Source organism: Notamacropus eugenii, chromosome 3 (genome assembly GCF_028372415.1).
Source record: "Notamacropus eugenii isolate mMacEug1 chromosome 3, mMacEug1.pri_v2, whole genome shotgun sequence".
Classification (NCBI taxonomy): domain Eukaryota; kingdom Metazoa; phylum Chordata; class Mammalia; order Diprotodontia; family Macropodidae; genus Notamacropus; species Notamacropus eugenii.
The window spans coordinates 348,404,260-348,422,078 of NC_092874.1; the positions used below are offsets into that span (position 1 = coordinate 348,404,260).

At 39.4% G+C, this 17,819-nt stretch overlaps 1 protein-coding gene across 4 annotated transcripts; it reads right to left on the reverse strand.

The window, feature by feature from the left end:
- Window positions 1-3,426: 3,426 nt before the first annotated feature.
- Window positions 3,427-8,746, reverse strand: SPMIP10 (sperm microtubule inner protein 10). Of its 4 annotated transcripts, none has more exons than XM_072650458.1 (4): window positions 8,308-8,746; window positions 4,966-5,230; window positions 4,146-4,254; window positions 3,427-3,669 (listed from the first exon to the last, which is right to left on the reverse strand). In XM_072650458.1, exons 2-4 carry the CDS (start codon window positions 5,049-5,051, stop codon window positions 3,460-3,462), a joined length of 405 nt encoding a protein of 134 aa, XP_072506559.1. In that variant the 5' UTR covers window positions 5,052-5,230; window positions 8,308-8,746; the 3' UTR covers window positions 3,427-3,459. The 4 variants fall into 4 exon arrangements, with proteins under 4 accessions (XP_072506559.1, XP_072506558.1, XP_072506557.1 ...); XM_072650457.1 differs by lacking the exon at window positions 8,308-8,746 and adding an exon at window positions 8,199-8,307; XM_072650456.1 differs by lacking the exon at window positions 8,308-8,746 and adding an exon at window positions 8,135-8,284.
- Window positions 8,747-17,819: the final 9,073 nt, after the last annotated feature.

Consider the following 17,819-nt stretch of genomic DNA (forward strand, 5'->3'; position numbering starts at 1 on the left):
GTGACATGGGAGATACTTGCACAGGATCACACAGTGTGGCGTGCCCACATAAGAAAAAGTGCTGTGCTCTATGAGCAAAGCAGAATTGAGACAGCACAAAGTAAATGTAAGATGCACAAATTTGGAGTAACCACCCCAAATGTTCACACGGACTATCTGTGCCCACTCTGTGGTAGAGCATTCTGAGCTCATATTGGTCTGATCAGCCATAGTCAGACCCACTGAAACTTGACTTTATCAGGGTGATGTCATTTTGGTCCTCTTTGACAACAAAGGACAACCAACCAACCAACTCTGTGTTAGACAACAGGCAAAGAAAACAAAAACAAAACCATCCCTACCTTCAAGGAAAATACATTTTGTTGGAACACAATACTCCTAAATAAATGCAAGATAATTTGGAGGTGGGGAGTAAGAAAAGGGAATAAACTTTTATGTAGAATCTGTTATGAGTCAGACACTATGTTAAATGACTTTGTAAATATTATCTCATTTGCTTATTTGGTTCCTACAACAACCCTGTGCAGTAGCTGCTATTAATCTCCATTTTAAAGTTGAAGAAACTGAAGTAAATGCAACCTAGATTAGGAGGGAAGCAGAAAAGTGGGAAAGAATTTTTTTCAACTAGTGCCTGTGATAGAGGTCTCATTTCTAAAATATATAGAGAACTGAGGCAAATGTACAAGAATACAAGTCATTCCTCAGTTGATAAATGGTCAAAGAATATAAACAGGCAGTTTTCAGAGGATGAAATTAAAGATGTCTATAGTCATATAAAAAAATGCTCTAAATCAGCATTGATTAGAGAGATGCAAATCAAAACAACTCTGAGATACCACCTCACACCTATCAGATTGGCAAACATGACAAAGCAGGAAAATGACAAATGTTAAAGAAGATGTAAGAGAGTTGGAACACTAATTCATTGTTGGTGGAGCTGTGAGCAATTTGGAACCATACCCAAAGGGCTACAAGAATATACACACCCTTTGACCCAGCAATATTGCTTCTAGGGCTGTATCTCAAAGAAATCATAAAAATGGGGAAAGGTCTCATATGTACAAAAATATTTATAGCATCTCTTTTTGTGGTGGACAAGAAATCGAGGGAATGCCCATCAATTAGGGAATGACTGAACAGGTTGTGGTATATGAATGTAATGGAATACTGTTGTGCTATAAGAAATGATGAACTGGAGGACTTCAGAGAGGCCTGGAAAGACATATATGAACTGATGCTGAGTGAAATGAGCAGAACCAGGAGAATATTATACACAGTAAGAGTCACAGTGTACAAGGACTGTGTCTGATAGACTAAGCCATTCACAGCAATGCAGGAACCTAAAACATCCCCAAAGGACTCGAGGCAAAATGCCATCCACATCCAGAGAAAGAACTGGAACACAGAATGGAGCAAACTTTTTCCCTTTTGTCATGTTTTGCTTTATTTTGTTTTTTTCTCATGGTTTCTCCCATTCAATTTAATTCTTCTACGCTACATAATTAATGTGAAAATGTGTTTAATAGGAATGTGTAGAACCCATATAAGATTGCATGGGAAGGGAGGGGGCAGGGAGGGGAGAAAATCTGGAACTTATGGAAGTGATTGTTGAAAACTGAAAACAAATAAATTAATAAATTTGGGGGAAAAAAAGAAAAAAACATGGCTGGGAAGGTGACTTCTTATACCACTTATTTGGGACCAGGTTGGTCAGTATAATTTCTAAGGATTAAATTTTAATTGTTTTGTAAAAAAACAAAACAAAACTGAAGTAAACAGAAATGACTTGCCCAGGGTTATCTACCTAGTAGGTGTCTGAGGCTGGATTTGAACTGAGGTCTTCCTGATTCCAGGCCCAGCATTTTGTCTACTGCTCCAGTAACAACTATTTGAAAAGAATGGAGGATGATGATTTAGGAGAGCTTGCTTGTGGGAGGCAATACCCAATCTAAGCTTTGATGCAAGTTAGGGGTGAGTTATGGGGTAGAAGTCAGGAGGGAGTATTAGTGTAAGGGATTTGGATTTTATTCAGTAAGAACTAGGAAGGCACTGAAGGCTTTTGAGCAATAGATTAATAGAAGTGGACATCTACATATATATATTTATATATGTGTGTGTACAACCCTCATGACCCTGTTCCTGGCTACCAAACTTCTAAACCATACTGACTCATCCTGTAAACTTCTCTCAGTTCCTGAGGCCTCCTTGTTCTGAAACATCCAACCACTCCTGACATCTTTTCAACGTAGAGTGTCTCTTTGTATGAACTGTTTCCTCCTGGAGGCTTCATTTTATGAATATTGGCATTATGGAAGGGTCTTCATTCATTTCCCTATTCTTGGCTTCCCTACTTTAAAACCATGTCTAACACTAGGTACATTCCTCTCCATCCTCCCATCCCCCTTGGCTGTGTCACCCTCCTATCTTCCCCATTCTCAGAATAAATTCAAAAAATACAAGGTATAGCTAAAATCATCGAGATGATTTTTTTTTCTAATATGCCTATGGAATTAAGTCTCATTGTTTTATAGTTATAGCAGTATACTTCCCACAGATAGCAGACAAACTTACTACCCCAAGAGGGAGCATAAACTGAAAATATAAACCAGAGAAAAGGCTTAGATAAATTCAAGGAAGACATTCAGAATAAGCTATAAGGGAAACCAACATTTTGGGTTACATTTCTATTATATAAAATTGACATGATCCAGTCTGATAGGTCTTATCATTTTAGGTTTGAAGATAAAAATCTTCCTTTCTTTAGGAAGTTAGATTTCCCTATGATTACAAAAACAAACAAGTTTGATTGGATATAGCTCAATGTACACCAGAAAATGCCTTTCTTATGTTCTAGTAGACTGCATTACGGAGTTGTTTATAGTCCAACAAGCATTCATAGCTTGAAGTCTAGGGACAGGGGAGTCAGGATAAAAGCAGAAGGAAGGAGATTAACTGCTACTGTCTATTCACCTTGACCCAGGTGACCCTTTGTAAGAGTGGGGACTGGGAGTAAAATTTTAGGAAGTAGAGAGGACAATGTGAAGGCTTTAGGTTAGAGGGGAGGAAACTGCTGCTTCAAGGTCACATGTGACCCTCTAGGTCCTTAAGTGTGGTCCTTTGACTGAATCCAAATTTCACAAAACAAATCCCCTTAATAAAAAGATTTGTTCTGTAAAACTTGAACTCAGTCCAAGGGCCTAGAAGGTGACATGTGGCCTCAAGGCAGCATGTTCCTCATCTCTGCTTTAGGCTCATAGGCTTTATGAAGATTTATACACCTTTTTAAAAGAGGGAGAAAGTCACCAAAAAAAGAACTTTAGCTTCCTCCCACCTCAAGCATAATACATAAATTAATACAATAACTAATTATGAAGACAAATACTATAAAATATCAATAAAATTTAAAATATGACAGAAAAAGCAGACTGATTTGAACACTTTATTTTTTTATTTTATTTTTTACATCAGTTGCCGCCTGTATCCATGAGAAATAATAGTACTTTGGTATTTGGAAAGAGGAGAATATAAAGGCATATCAGTTATTTTTACGTGGGGGGGATATTTCTTTAAAACAGCATCTCGCTCTTCCCCATGGCAAAGTCTTTCTGCGCGATCCAGGAACAGGGTTTCTTCTAAAGGACCAGGGTGAATCCCACTCAGCTGTGCATGCTGAGGAAAGAAACAACAGGTTTCTATATTATATAAATGACCACTTGCTTTATATATCAAAGGTTTCTAGTGAAAATCATTTAAAATCATTTAAACCCCCAAAAAGGTCAAAGCTTGAACTAATCAACCAGACATGCTTTGCTTTGCTTTAAAAATGCCCTTTCCTGTGTCAGCAACTATAGGACCAGAGGAGGCTGACCAGGAGCATTCTTGCAGGTTTTTATCAGTAGTAGTAGTCCTTTAGAGGACAGAATGCCTAGGACCAGACACTGTTTTGAATACTGGGACTTTTCTTATCTTGGTATCCTGAGGACATATGCTATACAGGGGAAACACAGATATCCTGGGATTGTAATTTCAACTGACACTTTGTCAGTTGTCTTATTGTATTTACAACTTATACATACATATGTGTGTGTGTGTGTGTGTGTGTGTGTGTAAATAAAATTTGTGGATAAAATTTCCAGCCCTGATACCTTCAGATGCACTTTCCTGAATTTCATGTCTTGTTTCCAGCTCATCACATAATGCCTGGGAATTAGCCCTTGTTTAAAAGAAAACCTTGGCAAGTGTATCTGGTTGGGCCTGGAAAAGAGATTGAGAAAAAAGGACATCAAGAGAATTGAATACACTAAAACCTAGTGAAACTGGTGGCAACTCCTGAACTTTGTCAAGCCTGGTGCTGCAACTCAGGTGGGGGTGGGGAGTGGGGAAAAGACAGATAAAAGAAAATGAGGAGCCTCTTCTAGATCTCTTGTACTATAAATAGATGCAATAAAACAGTTACCTGCCCCATTCCATCACAAGTAGAAGAGGCTCAGCTGCTCCAGCTGAATATTATCTTTCCCCCTCCAAGGTTGCCTTTGATGTGTTGTTTAAACTTTAAACCATGGTTACTTGGGACAAAATCATGGGGGAGGAGCAGTGAAAGAAGAAAATGAATTTTGCAATTCTCCCTGGATCCCAGATTTCACTCCACACACTTTATTCCCTAAAGATAGTTTAAAGAACTTTAATTTAATTACCTAAAGGTAATTCCTCCCCTTTTCCAAAGGAAGCAATAACTCATTACCAAAAATGTCTTAGCCCATTTTCTGTATAATCTATAAAGCTTGGGATAATCAGTTCTTGGTATTCTTTGAATATTTTCTGATACTGTTTCAGAAGTTAGAACAAGTGCCTTCTGTATAAGATACCCAGGGAGACCAAGCAAATTGTTCCCTAATTTCAGACTTAAATCTTCTTTCTCTCCTGTCCAGGAACAACCTAATTCTAACAGTTCCCTTGTTTTCTCACCATTTCTCCCCAAGTTCTTCCTTTTTAGCATCGGGTGTGCAAGGTGGCAGAACTTCTTTTGCTTCTCCATCTGTAGCTGTGGCCATCACTAGATGTCCTCCAGAGCAGAGCTCCAACACGGACTGATTAAAAAGATCTTTGCTCACAGATAAATTCTTCCTGTGAAAAAACTGGAACTTCTGATGCAATAATGGATTTCAGTTTCCAAAGCAATCCTTATAAACAGCAACAGAATTGTAGAGTTTCAAGTTCTAAGACATCTTCCCTAGAGCAAGGATGGGATGAGATTTTATAGTTTAGGATGAAAGAAATAAGACATTTGCATGAATTATTCTAATAAAATTCAAATATAAGTGCATAGTGACCCAAGTGGGTTATGAAAAGATATGAAAAAGGAACCTACAACTTCTAACTGGGGAAATCAAGGAATAACTTTGTAGAAGATTTCAACACATTGAGATATGAGAACGCTACATTAGAGAATTACAAGTTCAACTTGATTCGAGGAAGGAATTGCTACTACTATTGGCCAGGCACTTATAAAAATTATCTCATTTGATCCTCACAGCAACCACGGGAAGTAGGTGCTATTATTATCCCCATTTTACAGTTGAGGAAAAGGTTAGGTGACTTGCCCAAGACCACACAGCTAGTAAATGTCCAAGACTGGATTCAAACTCAATTCTTCCTAACTCTGCTGCACACTCTAATTTACTCTTTATAGAGTGAAATAAAACCGAAAATGCTGCTTGGAACCAAATAGCCTTAAATGCCAGGAGAGAGTTTGAATTTTATCTTATAGACAATGGGGATGGAAGGTCACTGAAAGTTTTATGCTTTAAGAAGATTTCTCTGGTAGCAGGGGATTGGAGAAGAGAGAGTTAGAGGCAAAAAGGGCAATTAAATAGTAAATAGTTCAGGTAAGAGACAATAAAAACTTAAACTAGTTTGGTAGCTGTGGAAATGGGGGGAAAGAGATGGTAGAGATAAAGCAAGTTTTGAACCAACAGCAATTGACCACTGGCTGCATATGGGACAAAAGGGAAGGTAATAGTCAAAGGTGATTCTAAAATTCCCAACCAAGACAACTGGAATAGCAGTGTCACCTTCAACAGAAATAGGTAAGTTAAGAGTAACCATAAATGTTTAGGCTCCTTTTGGGAGAAAATTCTGCGTCTTGGTTTTCTCTTCTGTAAAATGAAGGAATTGGAGTATACAATCTCTAAGATGCCTTCCACCTCCAAAATCCTATGATGACTGTATCCCAGGGATTTTTTTAAAAAGGGAAAGGGACTTCTATGCACAAAAATATTTATAGCAGCTCTTTTTGTTGTAGCAAAGAATTGGAAATTTAGGGGATGCCCATCAACTGGAGAATGGTTGAACAAGTTGTGGTTTATTATTGTGATGGAATATTATTGTGGAATAAGAAATGGCCAGCAGGATGGATTCAGAAAAACCTGGTATATATAAGGTGAATTTTAGTGTGTGTAAGGTGGATTTTTGTTATTCTTTCTTTCAGTTTAGTTCCCAGGACCCATGGTCATAACAATCTCTAGTTCACAGATGTTAGACAATATTTCCTAGGTTTATGACTTGTAAACATCTCCACCATGCTTGTGCAGTGTTATATAATGATACATAATATAAACATTTGTGCTTAAAATTGTAAATCTCCACTGTGACTATGCAGTGAGATATGGTGAGATCATATAAACTTGTGAGGCTTTTGCTGGCAATATGCCTTCTTTGTCTGTTGCCCTATAAAGCAGGTGGGGAATATGACAGTGCAATCTGTAAGACAGATAAACACAGCACACTTGAGGGCTGCTAGCACAGGTTCACTCTTGATTTGGTCAGACAGGAAAGACACTAAGAAGGGGTTAATAATTTTACTTTATTCTAGTCTAGTTTTCTCAGCAGAGAATTGCTGATAACGGGAGCACAAACTTCTACAGCACTATCTAATTACCTTTCTCCTGCAGCTCCAGGTGCTGGTGTAAAAGGCGGGCAACTACCCCTACATTTTGATGGGCTCAATCAAGACTGGCACGACTTGTGCATCCCCTAAATCTCCTTAAGCCTCACTGGGGGCCAGTTGAGGAGATGGGGTTCAGACTCTGTCCAGCTGAGACTCCATCTGGCCTGCTTGTCGATACAAGCATCACAAATGGTTAGGCTCCTTAATAGTCAACCCAATATGGTGAACCTTTAATAAACTTTTTTTACTTTGGCTGGAAGAAGTCTCTTGAGTTGAATTCATTTGGCAGGACCTGGCGTGTCGGTATTTTGGGGTCCTGAGCACCCCCAACCTCATATGATTCCCAATCCTCAACAGATGCACACACAGCATTTGTGCATTCAACCCTAAGGGTTCTCCATTCACTATCTAGTGACCACCTGTTTTATAAGTTAACAGACAAAGAAGGCATATTGCCAGGATAGCCTCACAAGTCTGTCTTACCCCATCCCTGTATCTCACTGCATGGCCACAGTGGATGCTTATATTGTTTACCATTGTATAATGGTAAGTGTGTACAAGTGTGGTAGAGATATTTTGAACCATAACTGTGAGAACACATATTTAGTACCTGGGAACTGGAGATTGTTATGGCTATGGATCCTGGGAAACTGATCTCTGAGAAATACTAACAAAAACTCACTTTCCACACACTAAAATCCACTTTCCTTACACTAAAATTCATCTTACATACATTCTGCCCCTCTAGGATCCTGGCCTTTATAATCTAAACAGGTGACACTTTCAGAGTTCTCGAGACAAGAAACTAAAGCATAACATTATAATTCATAACAATGGCATTATAACTATAACAATATTCATGCTACAATAACAATATAGACTACAGCCACACAGGTACTGTGTTGGGCATCACTTATATAACAACAGTATAGCATACACCTTGTGCTGGGCATCAGGTATACAAACATAGCATATTACCAGAGTGGCTACATGGCCTCAGACAAACACAAAAATCACTTGCCCTTTTCTCCCAGCAAGTATAGCCACAAGGCTTCAAACAAAACGTAGCATTCAGTACATAATGCATGGCACACAGTATATAACCCTGCATTCAACATGTAACACAGCATTCAGTATATGACAAATTACACAGTATATTAACACAGCACGGTATATGATATAGCATACCCCCCACTTCTACATTCTTTGGAGGTCAAAATCTTTGGACAGTGAGTAGACAGCTTTTCCTTACTTCAGGTACTGTCCATAGTACTGCTTACACATCAGAGGGTTCTAGGCCAACATCTTGGTTACCCTCATGCTCAGACTGTGATGACCGGGGTTACTGAAACCACACCCACCTGCATCACAAGACAGGGGCTTCCCTTAACACATCACATCTCCAGGGGTAGCAGAGAACACAATATACTCCATCCCTGGGTCACAATAGGTTACAATGCCCTCAATGAAAGCAGAGGGTTCAAGTCCTAAAAAGGGGGTGTGTCTGTCTTTCCTCTCAGGCTCCCATGCTGCTGTGGCAGGCTCCCACCTGGCACTCTCAGCTACACCCACACTCCAGTGAGCCAAAAAAATCCAAGTCCCAATAATGCTCCAGCCCTCACCACAAGGTTTGGGGGGCAGCTGGGTAACAAAGCCAACAGGGCGGGTCCCTGGGGATCATGGCACTTCCCCCATCCCACCATAGACAACTTCACCCTTGGGTCCCAAACTGTCCCCAGGGACATGGCAAAAAAGCATGCTCAGTGCTCCTGCCTTGCAGCAAAATTTTCATCTTGACCTGAGGCTGGGTCCTGAGCACAGTGGCTCCTCCTCCTCCTGCAGCTCCAGGGGCTGACTGCTTCTGCTTCTGCTAGGGTCTGGATGCTGGCTGCTCTCTGTTCCTATTGCATGTCTCACTTCCTGGGGGGGTGAGGGTGGGGAGGGGGGAAATGCTCCCACCCATTTCTAGGGCTCCCACCCCTCCAGCACACTCAGGGGCCTCACCTTGCAGGGCTTCTCCTACCAGGACCCTCCCTGCTTCTGCCTCAGTCCAAGAACAGTACCTTCCAGGGATCCCTGCCCCCAGCTCTTGTCTCTGTCCTACATCACCCCAACTCCAGGGCAGCTCGTCTTTCCCTAGCCTTACCCGACCTTCTCACTGACTCCTGCGAGAAGGGTAATTAGGGAATGCTATAGGAGTTGATAATCCCACTATCACCAACCCCTTGTGAGATGAAGAAACTAGAATAAAGGAAGCTATTTTATTTATCCCCTTATTACGACTCTGTTTCTGCCTTCCTGTCTGCCTGGATCAAGAGTGAACCTGTGCTGGTGTCTCCACCTGTCTTACACTTGGGAATGATGAGAGTCAAGAAAGGTGCAGGAATCGCTAGAGATCCCTGTCAACCTTGTCTGGAAAGAATTCACTGGACTCAAGCAATCTTAAGTCAAGGAGGCAAAAAAGTTTATTATTATTACGTCTTTCAGGGGGCAAGAGTTCTTAGGGAACCTGCCATTTAAAATAGTTACAAAGTTTATATAGATTATTCTATAGTAAGATGTGTGCCAAATATGCTAACTAGGTGCTTTGGGGTGTGATTAGGGAGTGGTCAAGGAGTGGTCAGTTCTTAAAGGAATGTACACTTTTGGTATCTACTGCACAGGTATTTTACCCAAAATTCATTGGAAAATAGCCCAAGGTGAGGGCTACAAGGAGGTGTTAGTTTTAGGCTTGACCAGAAAAAATCAGACTTCTCTCATCAATGTCTTGTTAGACATTGTAAGGGAGTACACATACATTTAAGTAGAAGATGATTGGTCAGTGAGTAGTAAATGGCCTATGACCCAGTGCACAGCTAGTTTAGTCAGTATGCAGCTGGCTCGAAGTGATAAATTCTATAGGTGCAGATGGCTACTGTGGCAGGAAGGGAGATAACGGTTCCTGTTGGGGCAGGCTGTCCTTGAGCTGGAGGGAGACTGCCTGAGATAGTGTTTTGAGGTTAGAGAGAAATGTGATTTTTAAGAGAAATGTGATTTTAGAATTGGGGTCCAAGCATGTGCACCCAAGCACCCCATCAGGAAGACTTATGTGAACTGATATAAAGGCAAGTAAGCAGAGCTAACAGAACATTATACACAATAACAGCCATATTGTAGGGAGGATCAATTGGGAATGACTTAGCTGTTCTCACCAACACAATGATCCAAGACAATTCGAAAGGACTTTTGATGAAAATGCTATCCATGTCCAAAGAAAGAACGGATGGAATCTGAATGAAGATTGAAACATACTTTTTCACTTTATTTTTGGTTTGTGTTTAACATGACTAATATGGAAATATGTTGTACATAATTTCACATGTATAAGCTATATCAAATTGCTTGCCTTCTCAAGGAGGGAGGAAAGATGGGCAGGAGGGAAAAAATATAGAACTTAAAATTTTGAAAAACAAATGTTAATTTTTATACATATAATTGAGAAATATTTAACAAAATAAATAAAAGTATATTGGGGGAAAATCCTATCATGAGTTCAATTGGAAATACATTGAAGACTGAGAAGCATTCATAAGGAGATACTCAGTAGGTAGCTGAAAACATAGAAAGTTAGAAGAAAGATTAATATTAGACATAAAGATTTAGGAGAATAAGAACAGAAAAGATCCAACTGAATTTAGCAATAAAGAGATAGTAAGCTTGGAGAGAACAGTTCTAATGATGTTAGATATAGAATCTATTTGTATAAAAATACTTAGAGAGGCTCTTTTTGAGGTAGCTAAGAATTGGAAATTGAGGGGGTGCCCATCAATTGTGGAAGGGCTGAGCAAGTTGTGGTACATGATTGTAAAGAAAGATTATTGTGCTATAAAAAATGACAAACAGGATGATTTCAGTGAACATTAGAAAGACTTATGTGAACTGATACAAAGTAAAGTAAGCAGAATCAGAACACTGTATACAGTAACAGCAATATTGTATAATGAAAAACTGTGAATGACTTAGCTGTTCTCAGCAATACAATAATTCATGATAATTCCAAAGGACTCATGATGAACAATGCTATCCATCTCCAGAAAAAGAACTGATATTGTCTGAATATTGATTGAAACATCCTTTCTTGTTTCCTTCCTCCTTTCCTTTCTTCCTTTTTTTCTTTCTCAAAATGACTAATATGGAAATATTTTACATGATTGCCATGATATATGCCATGGTATAATCTATACCAGATTGCTTAGCATCTCAGGAACAGAATTTGGTACTCAAAACTTTAAAAAAAAAAGAATGTTAAAAATTGTTTTTGCCTGTAATTGGGGAAAATATTATTATAAAAAAGATAGGTAATGAGGAATTAAAAGTAGAAAATATAGGATCATAGATCATATTCTTTCCATAGTGTAGAAGCTAGAAGATAATAGTCTGAGAGTATAATAGTAGGCTTAAGGGAAGCTGGCTTTGTTTTTGTTTTTGTCAAAATTTATACAACCAGAATATTAAAGACTAACATGTTACAATTAAGGATTTATAACCCTTATAAAAAAGATAAAATTTAGTAACTAATTGGATATATGGAATGAATGAGAGTGAGAACAAGAGACTAAGTGAGGTTGTGAGCCTGGATGACTGGGAGGATGGTGGTGCCCTCAACAGAGATACAGAAGTTTGAAAGAAGAAGGAAACTTTCACTGAAAAGATAACCTCTATTTTGGAATATCTTGAGTTTGAGATGCCTATGGAGTATCCAGTTTGAAATGATCAGTAGGTAGTTGTAATTGTGGAATTAGCCCAGGAGAAAGGAAAGAACCTGGATATATAGATCTGGGAATCATCTCTATATATTAAGGTGAAGCCATATTTCACATATGAACTTCCATTTTAATAATAATCATAACAGATGCTCACATCAGAGAAGGTGCTTTGCTCTATGAGCAAAGCAGAATAGGAACAACTCAAAGGAAATGCAGGATGCACAAATATAGAGAATCCACCCCAAATTTTCTTTTTTTTCCTGCTTTTTTGAATTTATTTTTTTAATGTTCTACAATCACTACCAAAAACCTTAGATTTCCCCGCACACACACACCTACCCTCCTCCCTCCCCAAGACTCTATACAATTCTATATAGGATCTACATATACTTTCCTATTGAATACGTTTTCACTATAGTCATGCTGTATAGACGAACTAAAATAAATGAAAGAAATCATATAACAAATCAAAACACAATACACACACACACACACACACACACACACACATATACAAACATGATCTACTACATTCTGCGAATGAATTCCATAGTTCTTTCTCTGAGTGTGGAAGGCATTTTGCCTTAGAAAACCATTGGGAATTATTATTATTTTTTTTAAGTTTTTGTGTTTTTACGAAGTTCCAAGTCTACCAGAAAAAACTCTCTCACTCTGTGGTCCTTGCTGTGCACAAAGTCCCAAATTTTCACATGGACTATTTGTACCCTTCCCGAGCTAGTATCGGTCTGATCAACCACAGTCGGACACATCAAAACCTGGCTCTAGCATAGTGACATCATTTGGGTCCTCTTTGAGAGCAAAGGACCACAACCAGCCATGTGACTGGAAGTAAGTGCTTCACAAATATTATCTCATTTGAGCCTCACAACAACCCTGGGAAGTAGGTACTATAATTATCCTCTTTTTACAGTTGATGACATTGAGAGCTCAGATTTGAACTCAGGTTCTCTTAACTCCAAGCCCAGGACTCTGTTCATTGTACCACCATTACGTCTCTGAAAAGGCAATAAAATTAAATTTGTTTAAAGTAAGTGTAGGGACAGCTAGGTGGTGCAGTAAGTAGAGCAACAGCCCTGAAGATCAAATCTGGCGTCAGACACGTGATGCTTTATAGCTGTGTGACCTTGGGCAAATCACTTAACCCTAAGTGTCTTGCCTTCCCTCCTATAAAAAATAAAAGTAGATGTAGTTTTCTTGTAGTGAAAACTGATTTTAAACCACAGGATGATTGGTTTTTAAACATTTTTAACTGTTTAATATTGGTGTAGTGTAAAGAAAGAGCAGTACCTATTATTCTAAGAGGGTGGTGGAAGGCCAAATCCTGACAGCATTGAGTACAGCATGGTGAAGGAATATGCCAGTGGATAATCTCTATGACTGTATATCAGTACAGCAGGAGTAAAGGTTGGTAGAGCAATTTGAGACAATTTTAGTATAATCCTTTTAAAACATAAAGTCATACAATCAAGTTCCTGCCTGAAAATAGGTATGCAAGAGAAATATTTTATACATACATACATTCATATATATATATACACATACACATATATACACATATTGTATATTTATATATATGTATGTATGTGTCTGTGTGTATTTCATGGGGTTTTAAAAATCTTGGATTTTATTTTCTGCGTAGTATCTCCATTAAAGTTCTTTTCTGATGTTTCACCATGACATGGATGTGACCCTAGATTATTGAAGTGCCAATATAGCACAAACCATGATAGGTCTTACCAAACCAGAAAGGTTTTAAGTAAGGGGCTTACAAGGGATTATGTCTGTCATTCTGTTGTCCAAGGACCAGCCTAGATAAGTGACTGAGTATCTAATTACTAGATGGATAATCATAAGATAATTATGTGGGGGGTGAGAAGAGGGCAGTCATAACAGTTTTTAGGTTGTTTTGTTTTGTTTTGTTTTTATTTATTTAACTTTTCAACATTCATTTGCACAAAATTTTGGGTCCCAAATTTTCTCCCCATTTCTCCCCTCCCCCCTCCCCAAAATGATGAGCATTCTAATTGCCCCTATCACCAATCTGCCCTCTCTTCTAACTTCCCTCCCTTCCCTTATCCCCATCTTCTGTTTTGTCCTGCAGGGCAAGATAACTTTCTATACCCCATTATCTGTATTTCTATTTCCTAGTTGCAAGAACAATACTCAACAGTTGTTCCTAAAACTTTGAGTTCCAACTTCTCCCCATCCCTCCCTCGCCACCCATTCCCTTTGGGGAGGCAGGCAATTCAATATAAGCCATATCTGTGTAGTTTTGCAAATGACTTCCATAATAGTCTTGTTGTATATGACTAACTATAATTCCCTCCATCCTATCCTGCTCCCCATTGCATCTATTCTCTCTTTTGATCCTGTCCCTCCCCAAGAGTGTTGACTTCAAATTGCTCCCTCCTCCCACCGCCCTCCCTTCCCCTCTACCCTGCTGAACCCCTTCTCCCCCACTTTCCTGTATTGTAAGATAGGTTTTCATACCAAAATGAGTGTGCATTTTATTCCTTCCTTTAGTGGAATGTGATGAGAGTAAACGTCATGTTTTTCTCTCACCTTCCCTCTTTTTCTCTCCACTGAAAAATCTTTTATTTGCCTCTTTTATGAGAGATAATCTGCCCCATTCCATTTCTCCCTTTCTCCTCCTAATATATTTCTCTCTCACCACTTAATTTCATTTTTTTAAGATATGATCCCATCCTATTCAATTCACCCTGTGCTGTGCTCTGTGTGTGTGTGTGTGTGTGTGTGTGTGTGTGTAAAATCCTACCAACTACCCATATACTGAAAAAAGTTTCAAGAGTTACAAATATTGTCTTTCCATGTAGGAATGTAAACAGTTCAACTTTAGTAAGTCCTTTATGATTTCTCTTTGCTGTTTACCCTTTCATGCTTCTCTTGATTCTTGTGTTTGAAGGTCAAATTTTCTTTTCAGCTCTGGTCTTTTCATCAAGAATGCTTGAAAGTCCTCTATTTCAGTGAAAAACCATTTTTTCCCCTGAAGTATTATACTCAGTTTTGCTGAGTAGGTGATTCTTGGTTTTACTCCTAGTTCCTTTGACTTCTGGAATATCCTATTCCACACCCTTCGATCCCTTAATGTAGAAGCTGCTAGATCTTGTGTTATTCTGATTTTATTTCCACAATACTTGAATTGTTTCTTTCTAGCTGCTTGCAATATTTTCTCCTTGACCAGGGAACTCTGGAATTTGGCCACAATGTTCCTAGGAGTTTCTCTTTTTGGATCTCTTTCAGGCAGTGATCTGTGAATTCCTTGAATACTTATTTTGCCCTCTGGTTCTAGAATATCAGGGCAATTTTCCTTAATAATTTCATGAAAGATGATGTCTAGGCTCTTTTTTTGATCAAGGCTTTCAGGTAGTCCCATAATTTTTAAATTATCTCTCCTGGATCTATTTTCCAGGTCAGTTGTTTTTCCAATGAAATATTTCACATTATCTTCCATTTTTTCATTCTTTTGGTTTTGTTTTGTGATTTCTTGGTTTCTCATAAAGTCATTAGCCTCCATCTGTTCCATTCTAATTTTGAAAGAACTATTTTCTTTAGTGAGCTTATGAACCTCCTTTTCCATTTGGCTAATTCTGCTTTTTAAAGCATTCTTCTCCTCATTGGCTTTTTGAACTTCTTTTTCCAATTGAGTTAGCCTATTTTTCAAGGTGTTATTTTCTTCAGCATTTTTTTGGGTCTCTTTTAGCAAGGTGTTGACCTGCTTTTCATGCTTTTCTTGCATCTCTCTCATTTCTCTTCCCAGTTTTTCCTCCACCTCTCTAACTTGATTTTCAAAATCCTTTTTGAGCTCTTCCATGGCCTGAGCCCATTGAATATTTATTTTGGATGTTTGAGATACAGAAGCCTTGACTTTTATGTCTTTCCCTGATGGTAAACATTGTTCTTCCTCATCAGAAAGGATGGGAGGAGATATCTGTTCACCAAGAAAGTAACCTTCTATAGTCTTATTGTTTCCCCCTTTTTTGGGCATTTTCTCAACCAGTTACTTGACTTTTGGGTCCTTTGTCAAGAATAGGGTATACTCTGGGGACCTGTAAGATATCAGTTCCTCCAAGGTGGCACAATCAAGTGTGTACTGGTCTGGGCGCAGGAAAGGACTCTTGTGCCCAGAATCTTAGCAGTGTTTCCTCTCCACAGGCACCTAACCTCTACTTCCGCCAATTTAGCACTGGGGGGGGGGGGGGAGGGAATTCAGTCACGCTGCGGGGGCAGGGCCTCCATTCAGTGCGAGACAAAGACCAGCTGCCTCAGGGCATCCACACAGGGCTGAGGTAAGACTCAGCTCTTCAGTGCCCCCAGGGGTTTTTATGATCCAGCTATGGTCTCAGGCTGCTGTAGGGGCTGCCCTGAGAACTCCTGCCACCTGCCTGATGTGAAGGCCCTTCTCCCTTCCTTGCCATCTGAATAAACCCTGTCAGTGACCTTTGGCACCTGTGAGTTGAGGGATCTGCAGACCCTCTGCTGCTGGGACTGGGGATTCTGTGACTGGAGATTCTGTCCCGGAGGGCTGTTCACAAGCCATGCACTCCCAGCCAAGGCTGGGCTGGGCTCCGTGCTCCGAGCTCTCCTCAGCGTCTGGTGCAACTGACGTTTCCTGTGGATCTTTCAGGCCACCCTGGGCTGGAAATCTCCTCCACTATGTTGTTCTCCACTTCTGCTGCTCCAAAATTTGTTGAGAGTCCCTCTCTATAGGTGTTTTATGGGCTGTGTGGGGGCAGCCTCTGTACGTGTGTCTTTCTACTCCTCCATCTTGGCTCTGCCCCCATAATAGTTTTTAAAGATTATCTTTTAAGACATCATTATTCTTTGGAGGGGCAAGGAGGAATTGAATTTTCTGAAATATTTACAACCCAAAGCTGTGGTGTCCAAATTTGGAAGAGTTCACCAATCCCAGGAAAAGGGATGCTATAAAAACAGTTACATCTAGAGCTGACATAGACTTTTGGAATGGATAGTAACTGAATAGTTATTATAAATACATATTACATAAGTAGAGGGTATTTACATGTAGCACATGGCTCCCCTCACTCTATGAAGTAATCTACCCCAGGTTCTAAAAGCTATGTGGTTAGAGCTGTGTGTGTCTCTTCAAAACCATAGGTAATAAGACCCTACCAATGTGTTTTACTTTTTACTAGTCAATCAAATGACATATCAATATCATAACAAGAGTATTTTAATTAAGTAGCAATGTAATTAAAGTAACCACAAAATATTTCCCACTATAAGAACATAAAAATGACCAGAAAAAATAAAGCAATATATTTTCTGTATATTTACCTAGATTCTGGGATCTTTGGAGAGCTTACCTTCCCCTTCATGCCAGGTACCTTGGATAGGAGTTCTGAGGCTGGATAACTCAAGCTGACCAGGGAAGCCATAAAGTAAATCAAAAATGAAGTATTGCTTTTAGAGCAGGAGGAAGAAGGAAATTCCTTGGCTTTGTGGAGCTGCCAGATCATAGGCAAGTAGATGTGTACAAAATTCTTGATGAAATCCTGTTCAGTGATGAATTGGGTTTAGCCCTGGATACAGTGCTTAATGACATCTTAGGTAGCACCCTAAAACAGAGCGCACTCACAAAGCTGGATTGTCTCCAGTGATAGCAACTCACTGCCATTCTGGGACTGATGGGAATCAAAGTGAAGAACATTTACTTACTGGTGCAATCCCCAAAGTTATCACTGCAATGCTAGGGTCCACTCCTGACTCTCCAGGCTTTTTCTACCATGCCTCTGTGCTGTGTGAGTACCCTCCCTTCTCCCTTCGTTCAGGTTTGCTTTGTGTTTTCTTTCCCCATTAGAATATGAGTTTCTTGAGGGCAGAGGGTCTTTCTCCTTGTGTATTCCTAGAGCTTAGCACAATGCTTGGCAGATAGTTAAATTCTTTTTTTTTTTTTTTCTTTTTTTTTTTTTTTTATTTAGCTTTTAACATTCATTTTCACAAAATTTTGGGTTACAAATTTTTCCCCTTTTCTCCCCTCCCCCCCAAACGCCAAGCATTCTAATTGCCCCTATGACCAATCTGCTCTCTCTTCTATCATCCCTCTCTGCCCTTGTCTCTGTCTTCTC